Genomic DNA, 19,146 nt, shown 5'->3' on the forward strand with positions numbered 1-19,146 from the left:
CAATCATGGCACATAACACAAGAGCCAATAGACAATAGAGGTTACGCTCTCCCTCCACTGCAATAACCTATTAAAATAAAGTTCCCTCTCCTCCTTCCTTAAGTAACCAATGAAATGAACTATCTTTTTAAAATTTTGACATAATGGCATGCGCACTGCACAGTAATAACAAAACATAAGGGACACTGCATAGCTAGAATGCACCAGTAGGCCCAGAAAAAGGCTGCTCTGACCATGGCCGAAATGTTGGTTTTTTTTCCAGCACTAGTTTTATACGATATCATGCGGTAGCGTACCCAGAAAACTTTTATGTCAAAAGACCAAATATGTTCACACAATCACGTGATAGTGGCACCATAAGAGTCACTATGTGCACATTCGATCAGTACATGGCAGGCAAAGTACATTTTCTGAGAATGGGAATCTCGTGTTCATTATAAGCTGTCAGTTGCGTGCCAATTTTAGACAGGCATGGGAAGCCGTAAAGTTCGTATGTATGACGATTTAGCAATGTGACAGAGGCACCTGTGTTGAACTGAAATTTCCCACAAAGGAGTAAATGAACAAAACGTTTGTCAGACTGGCATATCACTGAAGAAACTGCATGCTTTCTAGTGTTGCTAATGCTTGTTTCAGACTTTGAATATACTGCGTTAATGACATGGGCCTTGTGACTAGATTTTTGTGAGTGGGGCGAATTCGTATGTTTGTTCCATTGCAAACATACAGATTGTACATGTCCTTTCCTGCCACAAGTATTACACTGAGCTCATCGAGGCATGTAGTCTGGACGTTTGTTCCGTGAATAACACCAAGGGCAAGACGTAATTCAGTTCGCCTGTTTAGTGAGCTGCTTACGTGGTGTGGAGAGGTGTTTATGTGGTGTGGCGAGCGCAAGCTGCTGCTAATGGGCGGCTCGCAAAAAAGGGACTCAACCCGACAAATTTGTCAGCTGCTCAAATTTATTAGCCGACAGGACACCTGAATCGTACGGATCTAGTATTTGCTCTATCTGCTGAAATGATGTATCGGACTCTATCAAAATCTGCTCTCTGAGTATGACATCAGGTACATTGTACACGATCGCATCACGCAACATAAAATCTGAATATAGAGCTCCACAGTCACATTTGAATTTGCATTTCATCGTCATACCCTGCAAATCTGTTGCCCACTTGTGATAAGTTTGTTCTGACCATTTTTTGCAATTAAAGAATTGATACCTAGCCACTACCACATTCACTTGTTGGTCATAATAGTTAGTTAGCGAATCTACATCCCATTTATGTGAAAGCTCACTCAGAGTGGCATTGGGGAAGAACTCGTGAGTTAATCGGAACACTGCTCTTCCTACCATGGATAATAGATAGGGAAGTTTCACAGTACCTAGTACGTTACTTGGGCTACAAATTGTTGCAACCACTCAAGCAACTCCTCCTCTTGTTCACAAAACTGGTGGAAAGACGGTATAGGTGTAGGTGTTGCTGTAAATGGTGCTTGTTCTGTCAGGAGCACAGCATTGGCCAGTAGCTGCTGCACCATGTTGAGCAGGGTAGATAATTGTTGAGTCTGGAACTGAAACATCTGCATTAGCTGTGTTGCATCTAACACTGGCAGCTGTGGCACCTGAGCAGGGTGTGGGATAGGTGGGGTGGGTATTTTGGAAGAGACAAATGCAAGAAACAGACAAGGCAAGCAAGAAAAAAATAAGTACAAAAGCAAAGAAAATTTCTGCAATACCCACCTGAAAACTCTGATTAGCAAAAACAGTATAAGAGATTGTTAAAGCAAGTAAACACCCCTGTGCAGAATAAAGACAAGAGAGAATTAACGCCAGAAAAACGCACAAGAAAATTCCGTGGCCACCAGGCACTGGATTCTTCTCATAACTCGTTGCCAGTGTGGGATCCTTCCCACTAGGCTAATATAGGGTGCGTAGGAAGCTGTTTCCTCGGATAGCTAACAGCGTTCAAGCAGATCTTAATAATGGAGTTTATTACAGTGAATTAAATTTACTATACTTAACTTTGCCTTTTTACAAAGAGAGGTCACAAGCAATTGGCAACATGCAAATAATGAATATCCTTTAATATTTACAATTTACATGCAAGCAATTAATAAAGATCACAAGTCACGGCTAAATCGTTGGATGACGGCTCATCTTCTAGTGCGGCTCTTTTAGTGGGGCCATGGCTAGGTGGCGTGTTGCTTTTATTCTCTTCGTGTAGATGCTACTCTTGTCATGGTGTGGTACTAGCCAGGGTACTATTTATTGGCTGACATCATCTCAAAGCCTTCTCTGCTGTTTTGTTCAGGATTATGTGCTGGCACTTGATGTTATGACGGAACACCTGTATCATCTGAAAACAAAACTAATTCTGCCACTGGACATCTATCCAGACCAACACACAGGAATTCCAAACTGCATCAGGATCCACTGCAAGTGCTGCGACAGTTAGGTGGGAGGAGGGAAAACTTGGATTTCATGGTCAAGCGACTGCTCATAAGCCACACGTCACGCTGGTAAATGCCAAACGACGTCTCAGTGGTGTAAGGAATGTAAACATTGGACGATTGAACAGTGGAAAAACATTTTGTGGAGTGACAAATCACAGTGCACAATGTGGCGAACTGATGGCAGGGTGTGGGTATGGTATGGCGAATGCCCTGTGAACCTCATCTGCCAGTGTGTGTAGTGCCAACAGTAAAATTCGGAGGTGGTGGTGTTATGGTGTGGTCGTGTTTTTCATGGAGGTGGCTTGCCCATCTTGTTGTTTTGCATGGCAATATCACAGCACAGGCCTACGTTGATGTTTTAAGCACCTTCTGGCATCCCACTGTTGAAGAGCAATTCGGGGTTGGCAATTGCATCTTTCAACACACTCAACCACTTGTTCATAATGCACGGCCTCTGGTGGAGTGGTTACACGACAATAACATTCCTGTAATGGATTGGCCTGCACAGAGTCCTGACCTATATCCTATAGAACTCCTTTGGAATGTTTTCGAACACTGAATTCGTGTCAGGCCTCACTGACTGACATTGATGCCTCTCCTCAGTGCAGCAATCCAATGAAGAATGGACTGCTATTCCCCAAGAAACCTTCCAGCACCTGATTGAACATATGCCTGCTAGCATGGAAAATGTCATCAAGGCTAAGGGTGGGCCAACGGCATATTGAATTCCAGTGTTACCGATGGAGGGAGCCATGAACGTGTAAGTCATTTTGAGCCAGTTGTCCGGACACTTTTGATCACATAGTGTATGCCCGCGTTCTGTTTTTCCATGAAAGCAGAAGTGACCTAACGGTCATAGGGATTACTGATTCTTTTTATTATGGTGAGATCCCCATTCAAATCCCTTTATGCACCAGGATTAATGTGTTCACTCATGTCAAAATAAAAAAAAAAAAAAAGCAATCTGCAACATGAGGCAAATTCTAGGAACAAAGAATTTAGTAGTGGCTACAGCACAGTTGTTTGCTGTTTGGCGGTGGTAGTTCAGGACCGTCCTCTACCGGTATCTTGTGCAACCATAGTTCAAAACACTCTCTGCCTAAAACTGTCATGATATAGTAATAATAATAATAATAACAGCAAAATAAAAGCAACAGAAAGATTCACATTAAGCAGAAAGGAAGGAGGAAGGGGATTTATCGACACAAAGAACCTACATTATGGACAGGTTCTTTATAGAACGAGCAGAAACTAGCAAAATACACAAAGCAATCACTCATATAAATACATCGGCTACACCATTGCAATTTCATAACCACTTCTACAACCCTTTAGATCACATAACATCAACAGACACGAAGAAAATAAATTGGAAAAAGAAAACACTACATGGCAAGCACCCGTATCATTTAACACAGCCACACATCGATCAAGACGCATCCAACACATGGCTAAGAAAAGGCAATATATACAGTGAGACGGAAGGATTCATGATTGCAGTACAGGATCAAACAATAAACACCAGATATTACAGCAAGCATATTATTAAAGATCCCAATACCACAACAGATAAATGCAGACTTTGCAAACAACAAATAGAAACAGTAGATCACATCACAAGCGGATGTACAATACTAGCAAATACAGAATACCACCGAAGACATGACAATGTAGCAAAAATAATACATCAACAGCTTGCCTTACAACATAAACTTATAAAACAACACGTTCCCACATACACATATGCACCGCAAAGTGTACTGGAGAATGATGAATTCAAATTATACTGGAACAGAACCATTATAACAGATAAAACAACACCACATAACAAACCTGACATCATACTCACCAATAAAAAGAAGAAATTAACACAACTAATCGAAATATCCATACCCAATACAACAAATATACAGAAGAAAACAGGAGAAAAAATTGAAAAATACATCCAACTGGCTGAGGAAGTCAAGGATATGTGGCATCAGAATAAAGTTGACATTATACCAATTATACTATCAACTACAGGAGTCATACCACACAATATCCACCAGTACATCAATGCAATACAGCTACATCCAAACTTATACATACAACTACAGAAATCAGTACTTATTGATACGTGTTCAATTACCCGAAAGATCATAAATGCCATATAACACATACCATACAGTTAAAAGGAAGTGACGCTTGATCAAGGTCTGCATCACTTTCCATTTTTAACCAGACTTAACGTCTGAGAAAGTAAAGAATAACAATAATTATAATAATAGTCAGTTTGGTAACGGAGGGAAGTGTTGGGAGTAAACATTGCAGAGGGAAATCAAGGCCTGACCACAGTAAACAAATTCAGATAGATGTGGGTTTTAGTAGTTATTCAGAGGGGTGGAGGATTCTACAGGATATATCAGAATGGAGAGCTGCATCAGGCCAGACTTCTGACTGAAGATCAGAACACCCTTTTTTTACAATAATGTAGTTATATGCTATCTGTATTTAGCCTGTAGTGTAATCTATATTGTATATTTAAATGTATATTATCCTCTTCCCCTGCTTGGAAAAATATATTGGTATGTTACATTTCCACCAGCAGTTGTTCTCCATTCTATGGCCCAAGTCCAACATTATTAATTTATATGTATTTATTGTTCTGTATCATATAATTAGAATGTAAAAGGTTTTTCTTCTTCTTTATGAGTACATGTAACCATTCATGTTCACTTTTAAATATTTAGCACATTTTTGTTGTTTTGTCTGATTTTTAGTTTGTATTAGAACATTTGTTTATTAATTTTGTTAATTTGTTCATGTATTAGTGATTCTCATTTACTTTGTTTCAGTCACCTGAAGAGGAACTGGAACTGGAGTTATACATCTAAGTTTGCTGCTTTTGATCTAGCTGGAAATATGGTAAGAAAATGTATTACTTGATATGTATCCTATTATTTACAAAGGCATTAAATTTGGCAACATTCAAAAGCTTAGTTACTGCTTGAGGGTGACTTTTTGTTACTTGCAGATTCATACACCAACAAAACTAAGAAACTGGGCTAGGTGCTAGCCATTTTAGACTGCTGAAAACAAGCATTAATTGAAATTACTATATTTCTTTACTTCTAATGTAATGTGATCCATGGTAAAAACTAATGTTAATGAAGTACAGTTTGAACTGAGGTGACTAAAATCACCTTACTTTATACCTGTTGGAAGAAGCCAAGTATGTGAAAAAATGAGCAGAAGGGAGACATAAGAGATAAACAGGCACATAAGTGATTCCTGGAAATGTATATTTTTCTCTGTGCCCAGGGGGTGAAATGGGGCTGAATGCTTAGTTCCTACACTATGGTTAAAAGGATCCAGACACCTGGCTGAAAATGACTTACAAGTTCGTGGTGCCCTCCATCGGTAATGCTGGATTTCAGTATGGTGTTGGCCCACCCTTAGCCATGATGACAGCTTCCACTCTCGCAGGCATATGTTCAATCAGGTGCTGGAAGGTTTCTTGGGGAATTGCAGTCCATTCTTTACGGCATGCTGCATTAAGGAAAGGTATCGATGTCGGTCATTGAGGCCTGGCATGAAGTCGGCATTCCAAAACGTCCCAAAGGTATTCTATAGGATTCAGGTCAGGACTCTATGCAGGCCAGTCCATTACAGGGATGTTATTGTTGTGTAACCACTCCGCCACAGTCCGTGCATTTTAAATAGTTGCTCAATAGCGTTGAAAGATGCAGTCGCCATCCCCGGATTGCTCTTCAGCAGTGGGAAGCAAGAAGCTTCTTAAAACATCAATGTAGGCCTGTGCTGTGATAGTGCCTCCATGAAAAACCCGACCATACCATAACACCACCACCTCCGAATTTTACTGTTGGCATTACACATGCTGACAGATGAGGTTCACCGGGCATTCACCATACCCATACCCTGCCATCGGATCGCTACATTGTGTACCATGATTTGTCACTCCACACAGTGTTTTTCCACTTTTCAATTGTCTGACATTTACGCTCCGTACACAAAGCAAGGCATTGTTTGGCATTTACTGGCATGATGTGTGGCTTATGAGCAGCCACTTGACCATGAATTCCAAGTTTTCTCACCTCCCCCGTAACTGTCATAGTACATGCAGTGAATCCTGATGCAGTTTGGGATTCCTCTGTGATGGTCTGGATAGATGTCTGCCTATTACACATTACAACCCTCTTCAATTGTTGGCAGTCTCCGCCTGTCAGCAGACGAGGTTGGCCTTACACTTTTGTGCTATATGTGTCCCTTCACATTACCACTTCAATATCACATTGGAAACAGTGGACCTAGGAATGTTTAGGAGTGTGGAAATCTCACATACAGACAAACGACACAAGTGACACCCAATTACCTGACCACAGTCGAAGTCCATGAGTTCTGAGGAGTGCCCCATTGTGCTCTTTCACGATGTCTAATGACTACTGAGGTCGCTGATGTGGAGTACCTGGCAGTAGGTGGCAGCACAATGCACCTAATATGAAAAACATATGTTTTGGGGGGGGGGGGGGGGGATACTTTTGATCACATAGTGTATATTGCCAAGATTTGGCAGTGGGGAAGCAGAGATGGTGACTTGCTGAAAAACAGAGTACAGTTTGAGCTGTAACTAACTAAAGTTAGAAAAGCTTCAAGCTACCAACTGGCAGAAAATCAGTAAATCGATGCACATGAATACAAGCTAGCAAAATTGTTGTGTTTTAGAGTGAATAACTTGGTTTAGCAAGAAAGAGGAACTGATTAGTATTAATGCTTGTATTGAAGCATTAGCCAGGAAAAGCTTCGTGAGCTCCCATTGAAGGGAGATATGCCATGATAGGATGAGAGGAAATCAGTATTTAAATATGGTTTACCCAAATTTTTGTACATTGGAATGTTATGACCACATTGCATATGAAGTAATTACTTGTCAACAGTCAGATATGCCTGGGTGGACACAAGTGTTAGCACACTGCTTCTGGGATGTGAGGAGTTGATTTGCCCCAGATCGAATCCGTCCACTGGATTTAAAATGAGGGCCAATGTGCTGACCAGGCAAGATCTGACTTTGGGATGGACTGGTATCAGATTCGAATCCTGCCTCGGGCATGGATGTGTGTGATGTCCTTAGGTTAGCTAGGTTTAAGTAGTACTAAGTTCTAGGGGACTGATGACCTCAGCAGTTAAGTCCCATAGTGCTCAGAGCCATTTGAACCTCTTTTTTTTCCAAAACACCCCCAGGTTGTGGCTAGGCCATGTCTCTGCAGTATCCTTTCTTGCAGGAGTGCAAGTCATTCAAGTTTCGCTGAGAACTTTTGTGAAGCTTGGAAGGTTGGAGACGAGGCCTGACAGAAGTAAAGCTGTGAGGAAATGTCGTGAGTCGTTCTTTCGTAGCTCAGTTGGTAGAGCACTTGCCCGCCAAAGGCGAAGGTCCCTAATTCAAATCTCAGTCCAGCACACAGTTTTAATCTGTCAGGAAGTTTTGGTCTTATTTTTGATGTAATACCATTTGCTGACTCTCCAATTTGATGAAATCAATGGAAGAAGACTCTAGATTTTATTCCAAATAAATAATTGAAATGTGGAATTGAACTCCAATTGTCATTGTTCCGTTTGATCGCCTTGCAAAATATGTACCAGGCAGCCACTCACTATTTCTTACTGTCATACTGTAAAAGGCATCACGAAACCCGTAAAATATACAGCAACATTTAATTTTAGCTTCATTTTCTTCATTGCTCATTCTTTTCCATTGTCACAACAAACTACAAACATTCACCAAAATATGTAACAGTGTGCAACAAATTTTCATTGAACATTAGTTATATTTATGATTTCTACATTTATTTAGACATGAGATGAAAAATAGCCATTAAGAGAAATATGTAGCTCCATCTTCAAAAATACATTTTATAGCACCAATACACATTTAGATACTTAGCAATGTACTATATAAATGTTTAGTATAGGATACATGCTAATAATTGTCAATTGCTGAGGTAAAAAGAAAAAAAGCACTCGAGTAGTGTGAAACTCTTGCAGTGATAAAATTTGAGAAGTGTCATTCCACAAATTACTAATACTCTCATATTCCCTACTGGATTTTCCGTTGTTTGCTTCTTTGACTCTTGCTTCACTCAATCAAGGGAATTTTTCCCTCAAGTACTTATAAGCTTTGCCTTCTTCTTCTTCTTCTTCTTCTTCTCTCTCTCTCTCTCTCTCTCTCTCTCTCTCTCTCTCTCTCCCCTCCCTAAATATTTAAATATTACACTGTTACACTGTGTCGTCATCTTCAGAGACTGAATGATGCAAAAATGGTTCCTGAGTGACGGAATACAGTTGTATCATTGGCAGCTACAAGGTGTACAACTTTGCTTCTGCCATTTTTGCCCAACATTTGAGGCTTTAATGAAACAAATTGGTTACACATGTATCATTCAAAGTATTTTCCATCACTGGCCACTACTTTCTCCCATCTTTCGGGCAGTATACAAATTCTGTGTAAAAAAAATTGTTCATCTTCTGAAGCAGTCCATGAATCTATCCGATTTGTGGCTTCTTCATGAGATCGGAAGTGTTGGTCAGCCAGGTCATGCACCATTGATCTAAACAGGTGATAGTCAGAGGGAGCAATGTCTGGAGAATATGGTGGGTGGGGTAGGACTTCCCATTTTAACATTTCCAAGTACATTTTGACCTATTTTACAAACATAGGGTCGAGCATTGTCATGTTGCTCACTTTATTGTGCCTCTCGCTGTATTGTGGCCGTTGGTCTTTTAATGCTCGATAACGAGTACCCATGGTTGTTTCACTGGTACATGACGCTGAGTTGGTCCCACCAAATGTAGAGCATGATCTTGGAGCCACGAATATTCGGTTTGGCCATCGACATGAAAGCATGGGCGGGATATCCCCATGATTTTTTTCATGTAGGGTTATCGTAATGAACCCATTTTTCATTCCCGGTCACAATGCGATGCAGAAATCCCTTCGGTTTTTGCCTCTGAAGCAACTGTTCACAAACACAAACACCGTTCAACACCTCTTGGCTTCAGCTCACACGGGATCCAAGTTCCTTCTTTCTGAATCATGCCCGTAGCCTTGAGACGTTTTGAAATGGCCTTCTGTGTCACTCCCACGAATCGTGCTAATTCTTCTTGAGTTTGATGTGAGTCTTCACTCAGCAATGACTCCAATTCTGCATCTTCGAAAACATTCTCTCTTCCACCACTATGCCGGTCTACGAAGTTAAAATCACCATTCTTGAAGCATTGAAACCACTCATAACACTTCCTTTCACTAATAGCATCCTTACCGTACGTACTTTAGAGCATTCGATGAGACTTAGTCGCTGTTTTCTTCATATTGAAACAAAACAGTAACACCTCCCGCAAATGACAAGAATTAGGCTCGTAAACTGACATTTTCAATCAAGAACAACTTTATGATGCAGACACAAATCGACTAATGTTTGAATGAGGTTATGTTGATCGAGGTCCAAGCTAACTGCCTGACATCTATGATCTGTTTCTTTCAACCACTACTCACCATTGTCACCACCTATTGGCAAACGGCAGAAGCAAAGTTGTACACCTTGTAATTTATTACACTATTAAAGAAAGATGTTCCCTGTAATTGTTGCTCTAGCTACCTCTGTAAGTAAGATGTATGTATCATTTAAACACATTATCCATTCCCTTTGTCTTCCTTTCTGATTAAACCCTTAGTAAACTAACATACCTTATTAGCTAACACCTCTCTCTTATTTCCTCCAGTTGGATATTCCTCTGTTCAGCTCATGTTTTTCTGCCATGTTTCTTGGCATTCTCTGTGAATTCTACTTCTTTTTTCATCTCAGTTTTGTTGTTAATTCTACTCGAGTTCATTTATTTCCATGTTTCCACCACTGATTTTCACCTCTTCTATTGCCATGTCCATCTCTATCTACTTATCTTACGTTCTTCAGCCTTCCTGTTCTCTTATTTTGTACAACTCCCACTCTCAAGCATCAACACCACCATCTATTATTTCTGCTCTTCTATCCCCATTGTTACCACTGATACGCCCCATTCCACTATTCATCTCGCTATATCAATTTTGCTGCACACCTGTTCTCCAAATAACATCACCTCTCGTTAAATAACGATTCATATATCTAAAAACAAAGATGATGTAACTTACCAAGCGAAAGCGTTGGTATGTTGATAGAGATACAAACAAATATAAACGCACACACACAAAATTCAAGCTTTCACAACCAACGGTTGCTTCATCAGGAAAGAGGGAAGGAGAGGGAAAGACAAAGTGATGTGGGTGTTAATGGAGAGGGTAAGGAGTCATTCCAATACCGGGAGCGGAAAGACTTACCCTAGGGGGAAAAAAGGACAGGTATACACTTGTGCACACACACACATATCCATCCGCACATATACAGACACAAGCAAAGATTCATTATCATACCCACACGGTACAGAAACAAACCCACACATAATAGAAACCCATGCATCTAATCGTGAGTAGCCGTGTTACACAGAAAAGTTGATGGTATGTGAACATGTATCCAAATAATCATACAGTCATAATGTTTTTTCTAGACTCTGATTGTTAAGGAGGTACAAAATACTAGCACTATCCCACAGCAAAGACAACAAACACTTTTTCAAAAAACGGCACTGAAATAAATCGTGTATATGTTTAGCAAAATAACATAAATTAGGCTTGAAAATATTATGCTGTAGTATCTTTAACGCATAAAATGTTCACCAGACCAAAGAAATTTCACTTCAAATGATGGTTAAAGAAATTTCATTGGTACTCAATATAAACTGTTTGGTAAGAAATTCACTTCTGTTAACTGGAATTGTATCATAGTTCATCACTTGTCATTTTGAGGCGTTCCTATGGGCAATAATATAGTTTCATGCTCACTATTATTTTCACAAAAAAGTGTTGAACTTTTCTGGTGAAGTACAAAGCTGATCAGAAAACAGTGCTCAATATTTTTAAGAAATTTTGACTTTCACCGAATACTACTTCAGCTCACTTACTTCAATGTTTGTTTTCTCATAATAAATATACACTGAAGTGCCAAAGAAACTGGTATAGGCAGGCGTATTCAAATACAGAGATATTTAAATAGGCAGAATAGGGCACTGCTGTCGGCAAAGCCTTTATAAGACAACAAGTGTCTGGCGCTGTTGTTAGATCCTGCTGCTACTATGACAGGTTATCAAGATTTAAGCGAGTTTGAACATGGTGTTATAGTTGGCGCAAGAGTGATGGCACACAGCATCTCCGAGGTAACAATGAAGTGAGGATTTTTCCGAAAGACTATTTCATGAGCGTGCTGTGAATATCAGGAATCTGGTAAAACGTCAAATCTCCGACATCACTACAGCCGGAAAAAGATCCAGGACCAATGATGACTGAGAAGAATCACTCAATGTGACAGAGGTGCAACCCTTCTTCAAATTGCTGCAGATTTCAATGCTAGGCCATCAGCAAGTGTCAGTGCATGAACCATTCAACGAAACATCATCAATATGATCTTTAAGAGCTCACTCGTGTACCCTTGATGACTTGTGTTACACAAAAAGCTTTATGCCTCAACTGGGCCCGTCAACAATGACATTGGACTGTTGATGACTGGAAACATGTTGCCTGGTCAGCCGAGTCTCATTTCAAATTGTATCGAATGGATGGACGTGTATGGGTATGGAGACAATTTCATGAATCCATGGACCCTGAATGTCAACAGGGAACTGTTCAAGGTGGTGGAGGCTCTGTAGTGGTGTGGGTCGTGTGCAGTTGGAGTGATATGGGACCACTAGTATGTCTAGATACGACTCTGACAGGTGACATATACGTAAGCATCCTGTCTGATCACTTGCACCCATTTATGTCTATTGTGCATTCCAACAGAATTGGTCAATTTCAGCAGGACAATGTGACACCCCACACATCCAGACTTACTACAGAGTGACACCAGGAATGCTATTCTGAGTTTAAACTCTTCCGCTGGCACCAAACACCCTGGACATGAACATTATTGAGCATATTTGGGATGCCTTGCATCGTGCTGTTCAGAAGAGATCTCCACACCCTCGTAACCTTACGGATTTATGGACAGCCCTGCAGGATTCATGGTGTCAGTTCCCCCCAGCACTACTTGAGACAGTGGTTGAGCCCATGACACATTATGTTGTGGCAGTTCTGCATGCTCCCAGGAGCCTACATGATATTAGGCAGATGTACAAGTCTCTTTGGCTCTTCAGTGTAGTTTTAAAGGCAGTTTCTTCTATTGTAATCTGCAAGCTCATTATGGTGATAAGTTGTATTTATCCTTTTTATCTGAATCCAAGCAGACATGATATATGTCTGCTTGTGTCTGTATATGTGCAGATGGATATGTGTGTGTGCGCGCGCGTGTATACCTGTCCTTTTTTCCCCCTAAGGTAAGTCTTTCCACTCCCGGGATTGGAATGACTCCTTACCCTCTCCCTTAAAACCCACATCCTTTCGTCTTTCCCTCTCCTTCCCTCTTTCCTGATGAAGCAACCGTGGGTTGCGAAAGCTTGAATTTTGTGTTTGTGTTTGTTTGTATCTCTATCAACATACCAACGCTTTCTTTTGGTAAGTTACATCATCTTTGTTTTTAGATATATTTTTCCCACGTGGCATGTTTCCCTCTATTATATTCAATATATTACAACGTCTACACATCGTTCCCATACATATCATGAAGACAAGGTTAGACTAATTACAGCGTACACTGAAGCATTTAAGCAATCATAGTTCCCATGATCCAGACATGAATGAAACAGAAGAAAGCTGTAATAACAGCCATGCACTTCATTGCTGTTTGCAGAGTATATATGTAGATGTAGGAAACATTGCTACTCAGGACATAAAAAAGGTGTTGAGCAGCAGACACACACATTTGAAAGTACATTTATAAGTAGACTAAGCTGTTGGACAAAGTCGTTCACCAGATTCGGAAGAACCCACCCACACACACACACACACACACACCCACACACACACACACACACACACACACACACAATGATCACCATGATCACCATCGTCTCCTGATGCTGAAGGATTCTTCATAAAAAATCATATGCTAAAACCTTTTTTAAGCATCAGTCATTCAGGTTTTTAAGTATTTTGTGACGCTAATCCTATGAGTCTGCCAAACCTTTGACAAAGAAAGTAATGCATAATAAGATTTATACTGAATTTGTACCTACTACATTGGACTATTGTAAAAATAAATTAAATATTTGATTCATTTCATTTTCAGTCCCAGAACACTGAAGTGAAAAAGCAGAGTACAGCATCCATCTCAGAAGAAATAAAGAAAAATAAGGAAATATTTGACAGCTATGTGGTAAGTTCTCTTTTGGAAAGTGCCTAGAAACACATTACTTGATGTTTTAGTTTTAAAAAATTAAATAGAATGTCCTAAGTGTGATGTTAAGGTGTGTGTGGGGGGCGGGGGGCTGGAATGTGTCAGAGTCGCACTTTTGTGAACACAGATCCACTCTCCACATAGAAAATGAGTAATGTGGCACAGTGGTTAGCACACTGTAATTGCATTGGGTAGGAAAAATGGTTCAAATCTCTGCCCGACAATGCAGATTTAGGTTTTGCTCGATTTAAAGTGAATGTTGGGATGGGCATTATAAAACTGAACTTGCATCTTTCTCCATCACACACAGACAGACATATCAATTTAGCATCAGTTTGATGGAAAGCAGAATGTCTAATGGATGCTGGTTAGTAGCAAGTATACCAGGAACTATTTACTCAACACTTTTTCACCATTCACAGCAAAACTGACATGAGTCCTCCCTGTCCCCCTCCCTCATCACAGATCCTGGTTATGCACTTTCTGTGTGTCATTTAATATGCTCTGGCAGTTTGTTGAGTATGGATTAAGTGAAGGTAGTATGAACAAAAAAGTGCTGCTGTCACAGTCTATTTCTGTAGGCTGTATTAACTATTCGCAGTCATTAATCTATTTTATTATATTGATGCTCAGAAAGATTATATTTTGGCATAAAATGATCAGCAGAAAGAGGCCACTTCTAGAGAGAAATAGCTGCTGCATTTCCAGCAGATCATTTTTCTGGCCATTAGCCATGACTCTCAAGGGTATGTTGCAGGTTTGATTAATTTTGTTACTATTCCGCTTGTTCAGAGAGTAAAAGCTGGTTATTGATTTCATCATATATTTTGTTGCCCATACATACTGGGAGATGAAGAAGCTTGCACAGGATAGAGTAGCGTGGAGAGTTGCATCAAATCAGCCTCAGGACTGAAGACCACAACAGCAAGAACAACATAAGAGCAGCACAATGTTAATAGTACGTGGTAAAATACAGCTAATGAAATATTTATTAACTTGTCTAGTTGAAACATAAAACTTTACACACTGTATGAATTTTAGGAAAACTCATTTTAATTTATATCACGACAGTTCACAAACTGGAAAACTTTTTTCTGCATATTTAAAAAACATAAATACCAACCTGTATGTTGGGTATATCACCATCATTATCAATATCAATAGTCCCTCCAGCGAGCTGGTGCTGTTATTCAGCACTTTACACACACTTGTACAGCTATTTCCAGAATCTTTAAGAATTTATTTCCCACAAACATCATGAGGTCTTTAGTTGATTACAGTTCTCCAAACTATTTCCATTAGGTTTTATGTCTCAGCCTCCTTTTCTAATCCAAGGTACCTCCATAAAAAATCTTGGTTTTCTGGGTACAATAATGGAAGAACTTCATTCCATTTGCCTGAAGATGAGAACTTTGTGTAATTGATGTTTCTGCTTCTTATACTTATGCCTGTAGAAAAGCTCTGTCTCACAATATCTGATGATAAAAATAGTACAATTTTGTGGACCATTTGTACTAATTTCTGCATTTTCTTTGTAACATTTAACTGAGCTGTTTTGGTAATTCTCCATTTTTTCCAACTGTCTTTGTGTCGCTTATGAACAATGTGATTTTGTCAGACTTTGGCTGTACTTTCACTTACACTTTCCCACATACAGTATATCATTTGCAGATAAGTTCATTGGACATAAAATTAATCACATGGAAAGAACTGACATAGGGAACAACTTTGTGTGTGGGTAGTGATGACTAGTGTGTAGAGTGTACTGTATTGTATTCTCTTCTTTTGTCTTCTGATTCTGTTGATGAGAATTTTAGTTCTTTCCACTGAGTCAATCAGTTCGTCAGTTTTGTCAACATCAGAATATTGCAAGCCTCACCAGTAAATAATTAGCTTTGAACTGATCGTGAGTGTTCTAGCTTCAGGCAGTGTACAATAATAAGCACCTAAACTGAAGTCATTGTCTAAAGTTTTGTTAGTTACAAACTATCGATTTTTGGTCTCACAGTCGTTCTCTTCCCCTCACTCCACCCCCACCCCTACCCAAAAAAAAAAAAAGAAAAAAAAACATGCAGACCCACACACAAACACAGTTTCCATATCTTTGCAATTGTAGATCTTCTTCACTGTCTTGTAAACACTCTTTTGCCTAATTTCACTGTGTGCCATGTGGATAGAAGTTTTATTGAACAACATTAATGCACATTATGTTGAACTACAACTTCATTAAGAACACTGAGAAGAGATTTAACATCAACAATATTATTATTCGCCTGCTTAACAGAGAAAACTGATTTACATAACGAAGTGAAATAAAACATGTTAAAATATTGTTCTGAAATTGTCAAGTTTTAAAATGAATGTGAATATGAATATAGGCATTAGCTGATATGACATTCATTCATTTATAGGGAAATACCAAGAAAGGAAATAGACTCCAGCGTTCAATTTCAAGAAAATCAGCTGTGGCTGTTGCTGCAGCACCTGTGTTGAAGCCAACATCAGCACCAAGGCGTAAAGCAAAGGCAAAGAAGATCACACGCAGAGTTCTGATTCGACAGAAGAAGAAAGAACATAGACCTTACTATGATGAGGCTGATCAAGCTGCCTTGCTTCTCATGAGTAAATTGTATGTATTACTTTGTATATATATATATATATATATATATATATTTATATTTCCCCCCCCCCCCCCCCCCGAGTGGTACTTCAGCTTGAATGCTGTCAACCTTGTCTTTCTTTTAACCAAGTGAAACCTAAAATCTTTCTCTCTGTGATTCAAGTTATTTTAAATTTTCATTAGTTATATGACCTACCAGTCCTATCTCCAGCATGTTTATGTTGCTGTGCTAACACGTTTCTCAGACTCAGAAAGGTTTTCTTTTTATTATCAGTCTACATTTCATGTCCTCTTTACTTCTGTCAGCAATTGCCTTTTTTGGTACAGGGATTATTACATTATTTATGTGGTATGTGAGTTTATTTTTCTGTCTCTTATACCCTGAATACCAGCTGAAACAGGTTATTATGGTTGGTTCACTCAAGAATTTTAATAATTCTGATGGAATATCATCTACTCCAAGTGTCTTTTTTTTTTACTTTTGTCTTTCAGTGCTTTGTCAAATTTTACTCTCAATATTGCATAAAATCCATCTTCCATTTATCCACTTCCTGTGCATGACTCACAATATAATCTTCAAAGTTATTTCCTTTATTCTTTCCTTATGTATATTGCTTATTCAGGAGGATTACAGTCCAGATTCACATCATACCATCCAGATTTAGCTTTTTCATGATTTCCCTGAATCACTCCAGGCAAATGTCGGTGTGATTCTTTTGAAAGGGCATGGTCGATTTCCTTGCCCATCCTTGATACATTCTAAGATTGTGATTTATCTCAAATGACGTAGTTGTCAATGGGATGTTAATCTTCATTGCTTCCTTCCTTTGTATATTGCTTCCACCTTTCATGTTTCTGTTCTTTGCTTAGTACTCACTTCACATCTGAGCTCTTGATGTTCCTTCAGCTGCTTCTCATTTCTGTGGAGATTTTTTTACAATTTTCCTATAAGTGGTATATATCTTTCTTATATCAAACAATGGAAACTCCAGATAGGAATATCACCAATGTAGGAAAAGACAGATTGCTACTTAATGTAAAGGAGACGTATCAAGTTGCAGACAGGCACAATGAAAAGACACTCACATACAGCTTTCTGCCACTGCCTTCATCAGTAAAAGAGACACACACATGCACCATTCATCCACACACACAAGCAAACACACCTCATGCACACAGGACCACCATCTCCAGCATCTCGGGCCATAATGGTGTATCTCAAGTGTCCAAGATTGTTCTTCTAGTGTAGATTTTCCTCTGCTTCCTTCCCCATTTCATATAGGATCTCGGCTCCTATTGTATTCCTTTCCCTTGTTCAAGCTAGTTCTTGCCTAGCACATCCTTTGAAACATAAAAATGTCTTTTGTTTCAACGTGTCCAGGTCTCATCTTCTTAATTCCAAGTTGTCTAGTTTGTTATTTTGTAACTAATACATTATTTTCAGAGTCCAGTTCAATGTCCAGAAATATTTTGAAGTTTAAAAAATGATTTCTGAATCTCTGTCTCACCATTAAATAATCTATCTTAGATCTTATGAGTCTTCAAATTTATTCCATGTATTCAATTGTCTTTCATGATTATTAAACCATGTTTTTGCAGTATTCAAGAGGCAACATCCAATTTCATTCATTTTCAACCATCTCTGTTCACCTATTATTTTTCCGTCTCTTCCCGTTCTCACTATTAAAGTTCAGTCCCCTATCACAATCAAATTGTTGGCGTCCTTAACATGCTGAATATCTGATTTCATGTGATCATTATTCTTTTCAGTCTTGTCATCAACTCCTGAGTTAATAGGCATATATGTTTGTACTGTAGTGGTGGATCACGGCTTCATAACTGTCTTGTCATCGCACTACATTCCTTCTACTGTTCATAATAGTTCACCCACACTCCTATTTTTGTCATCATTATTAGAGCTACAACCTTTAATGAACAGAGAAAGCAAAAATAAACTTCACTGTGCACCTGTTCCATGAAAAGAAAACATGTAGATTCCTAATTCCTAAAAATTTTATTTACCAAGGTACTGAAATATTGAAGATTAATGACAGAGTGGATTTTATCCCTAGTATTTGACCTCTTTCCCTGTTATGACTGAAGCTTGTTCCTCGTTCTTTAACATGTTAATTGCTTATGGCTTGAATTGTTCCAGTCATGTAACCACTATTGTGATGTTTATGTTAATGAAGTTCCAAATGAACACACACACACACACACACACACACACACACACACACACATTTCAGAAGAAGGACTTCTTTGTCTGCTATTCAAGGACTCCTCTATACTATGAGACTCAGAACTTCAATCATTTGGGACACAATGCCCTGCCCCTTTCTTCTGTTCCATCTCCCCCTTTCAGTCCCAATGACCGAGCGAGATGGCGCTGTGGTTGGAATCCACCTTCTGTTATGTCACACTAGCTCAATGGACTCGCATTTGGGAGGACAATGGTTCAATACAGCATCTGGTCATCCAGGAATTGCTCCAGGCAAATGCTGGTATGGTTCCTTCGAAAGAGCACGGCTGATTTCCTTCCCCACCCGTGAAACATTTTGAGCTTGTGCTTCATCTTTAATGACTGTGATGTTGGCAGGATGTTAACCCATTGTCTTCCTTACTTTCCAATCATTGTGCTCTGCATGAACTCACTGT

At 39.3% G+C, this 19,146-nt stretch overlaps 1 protein-coding gene across 2 annotated transcripts in view; it reads left to right on the top strand.

The window, feature by feature from the left end:
• Nucleotides 1-19,146, top strand: part of LOC126236994 (general transcription factor 3C polypeptide 1) — a 351,606-nt gene that overhangs the window by 206,422 nt on the left and 126,038 nt on the right. For both annotated transcript variants that reach the window (XM_049946720.1, XM_049946718.1), the window contains exons 17-19: nt 5,292-5,361; nt 13,761-13,847; nt 16,280-16,497. In XM_049946720.1, coding sequence (XP_049802677.1) covers nt 5,292-5,361; nt 13,761-13,847; nt 16,280-16,497 — 375 coding nt within the window. The remainder of the gene's footprint in view (nt 1-5,291; nt 5,362-13,760; nt 13,848-16,279; nt 16,498-19,146) is intronic.

The sequence above is a fragment of the Schistocerca nitens genome, chromosome 2, assembly GCF_023898315.1.
Source record: "Schistocerca nitens isolate TAMUIC-IGC-003100 chromosome 2, iqSchNite1.1, whole genome shotgun sequence".
Taxonomy (NCBI): domain Eukaryota; kingdom Metazoa; phylum Arthropoda; class Insecta; order Orthoptera; family Acrididae; genus Schistocerca; species Schistocerca nitens.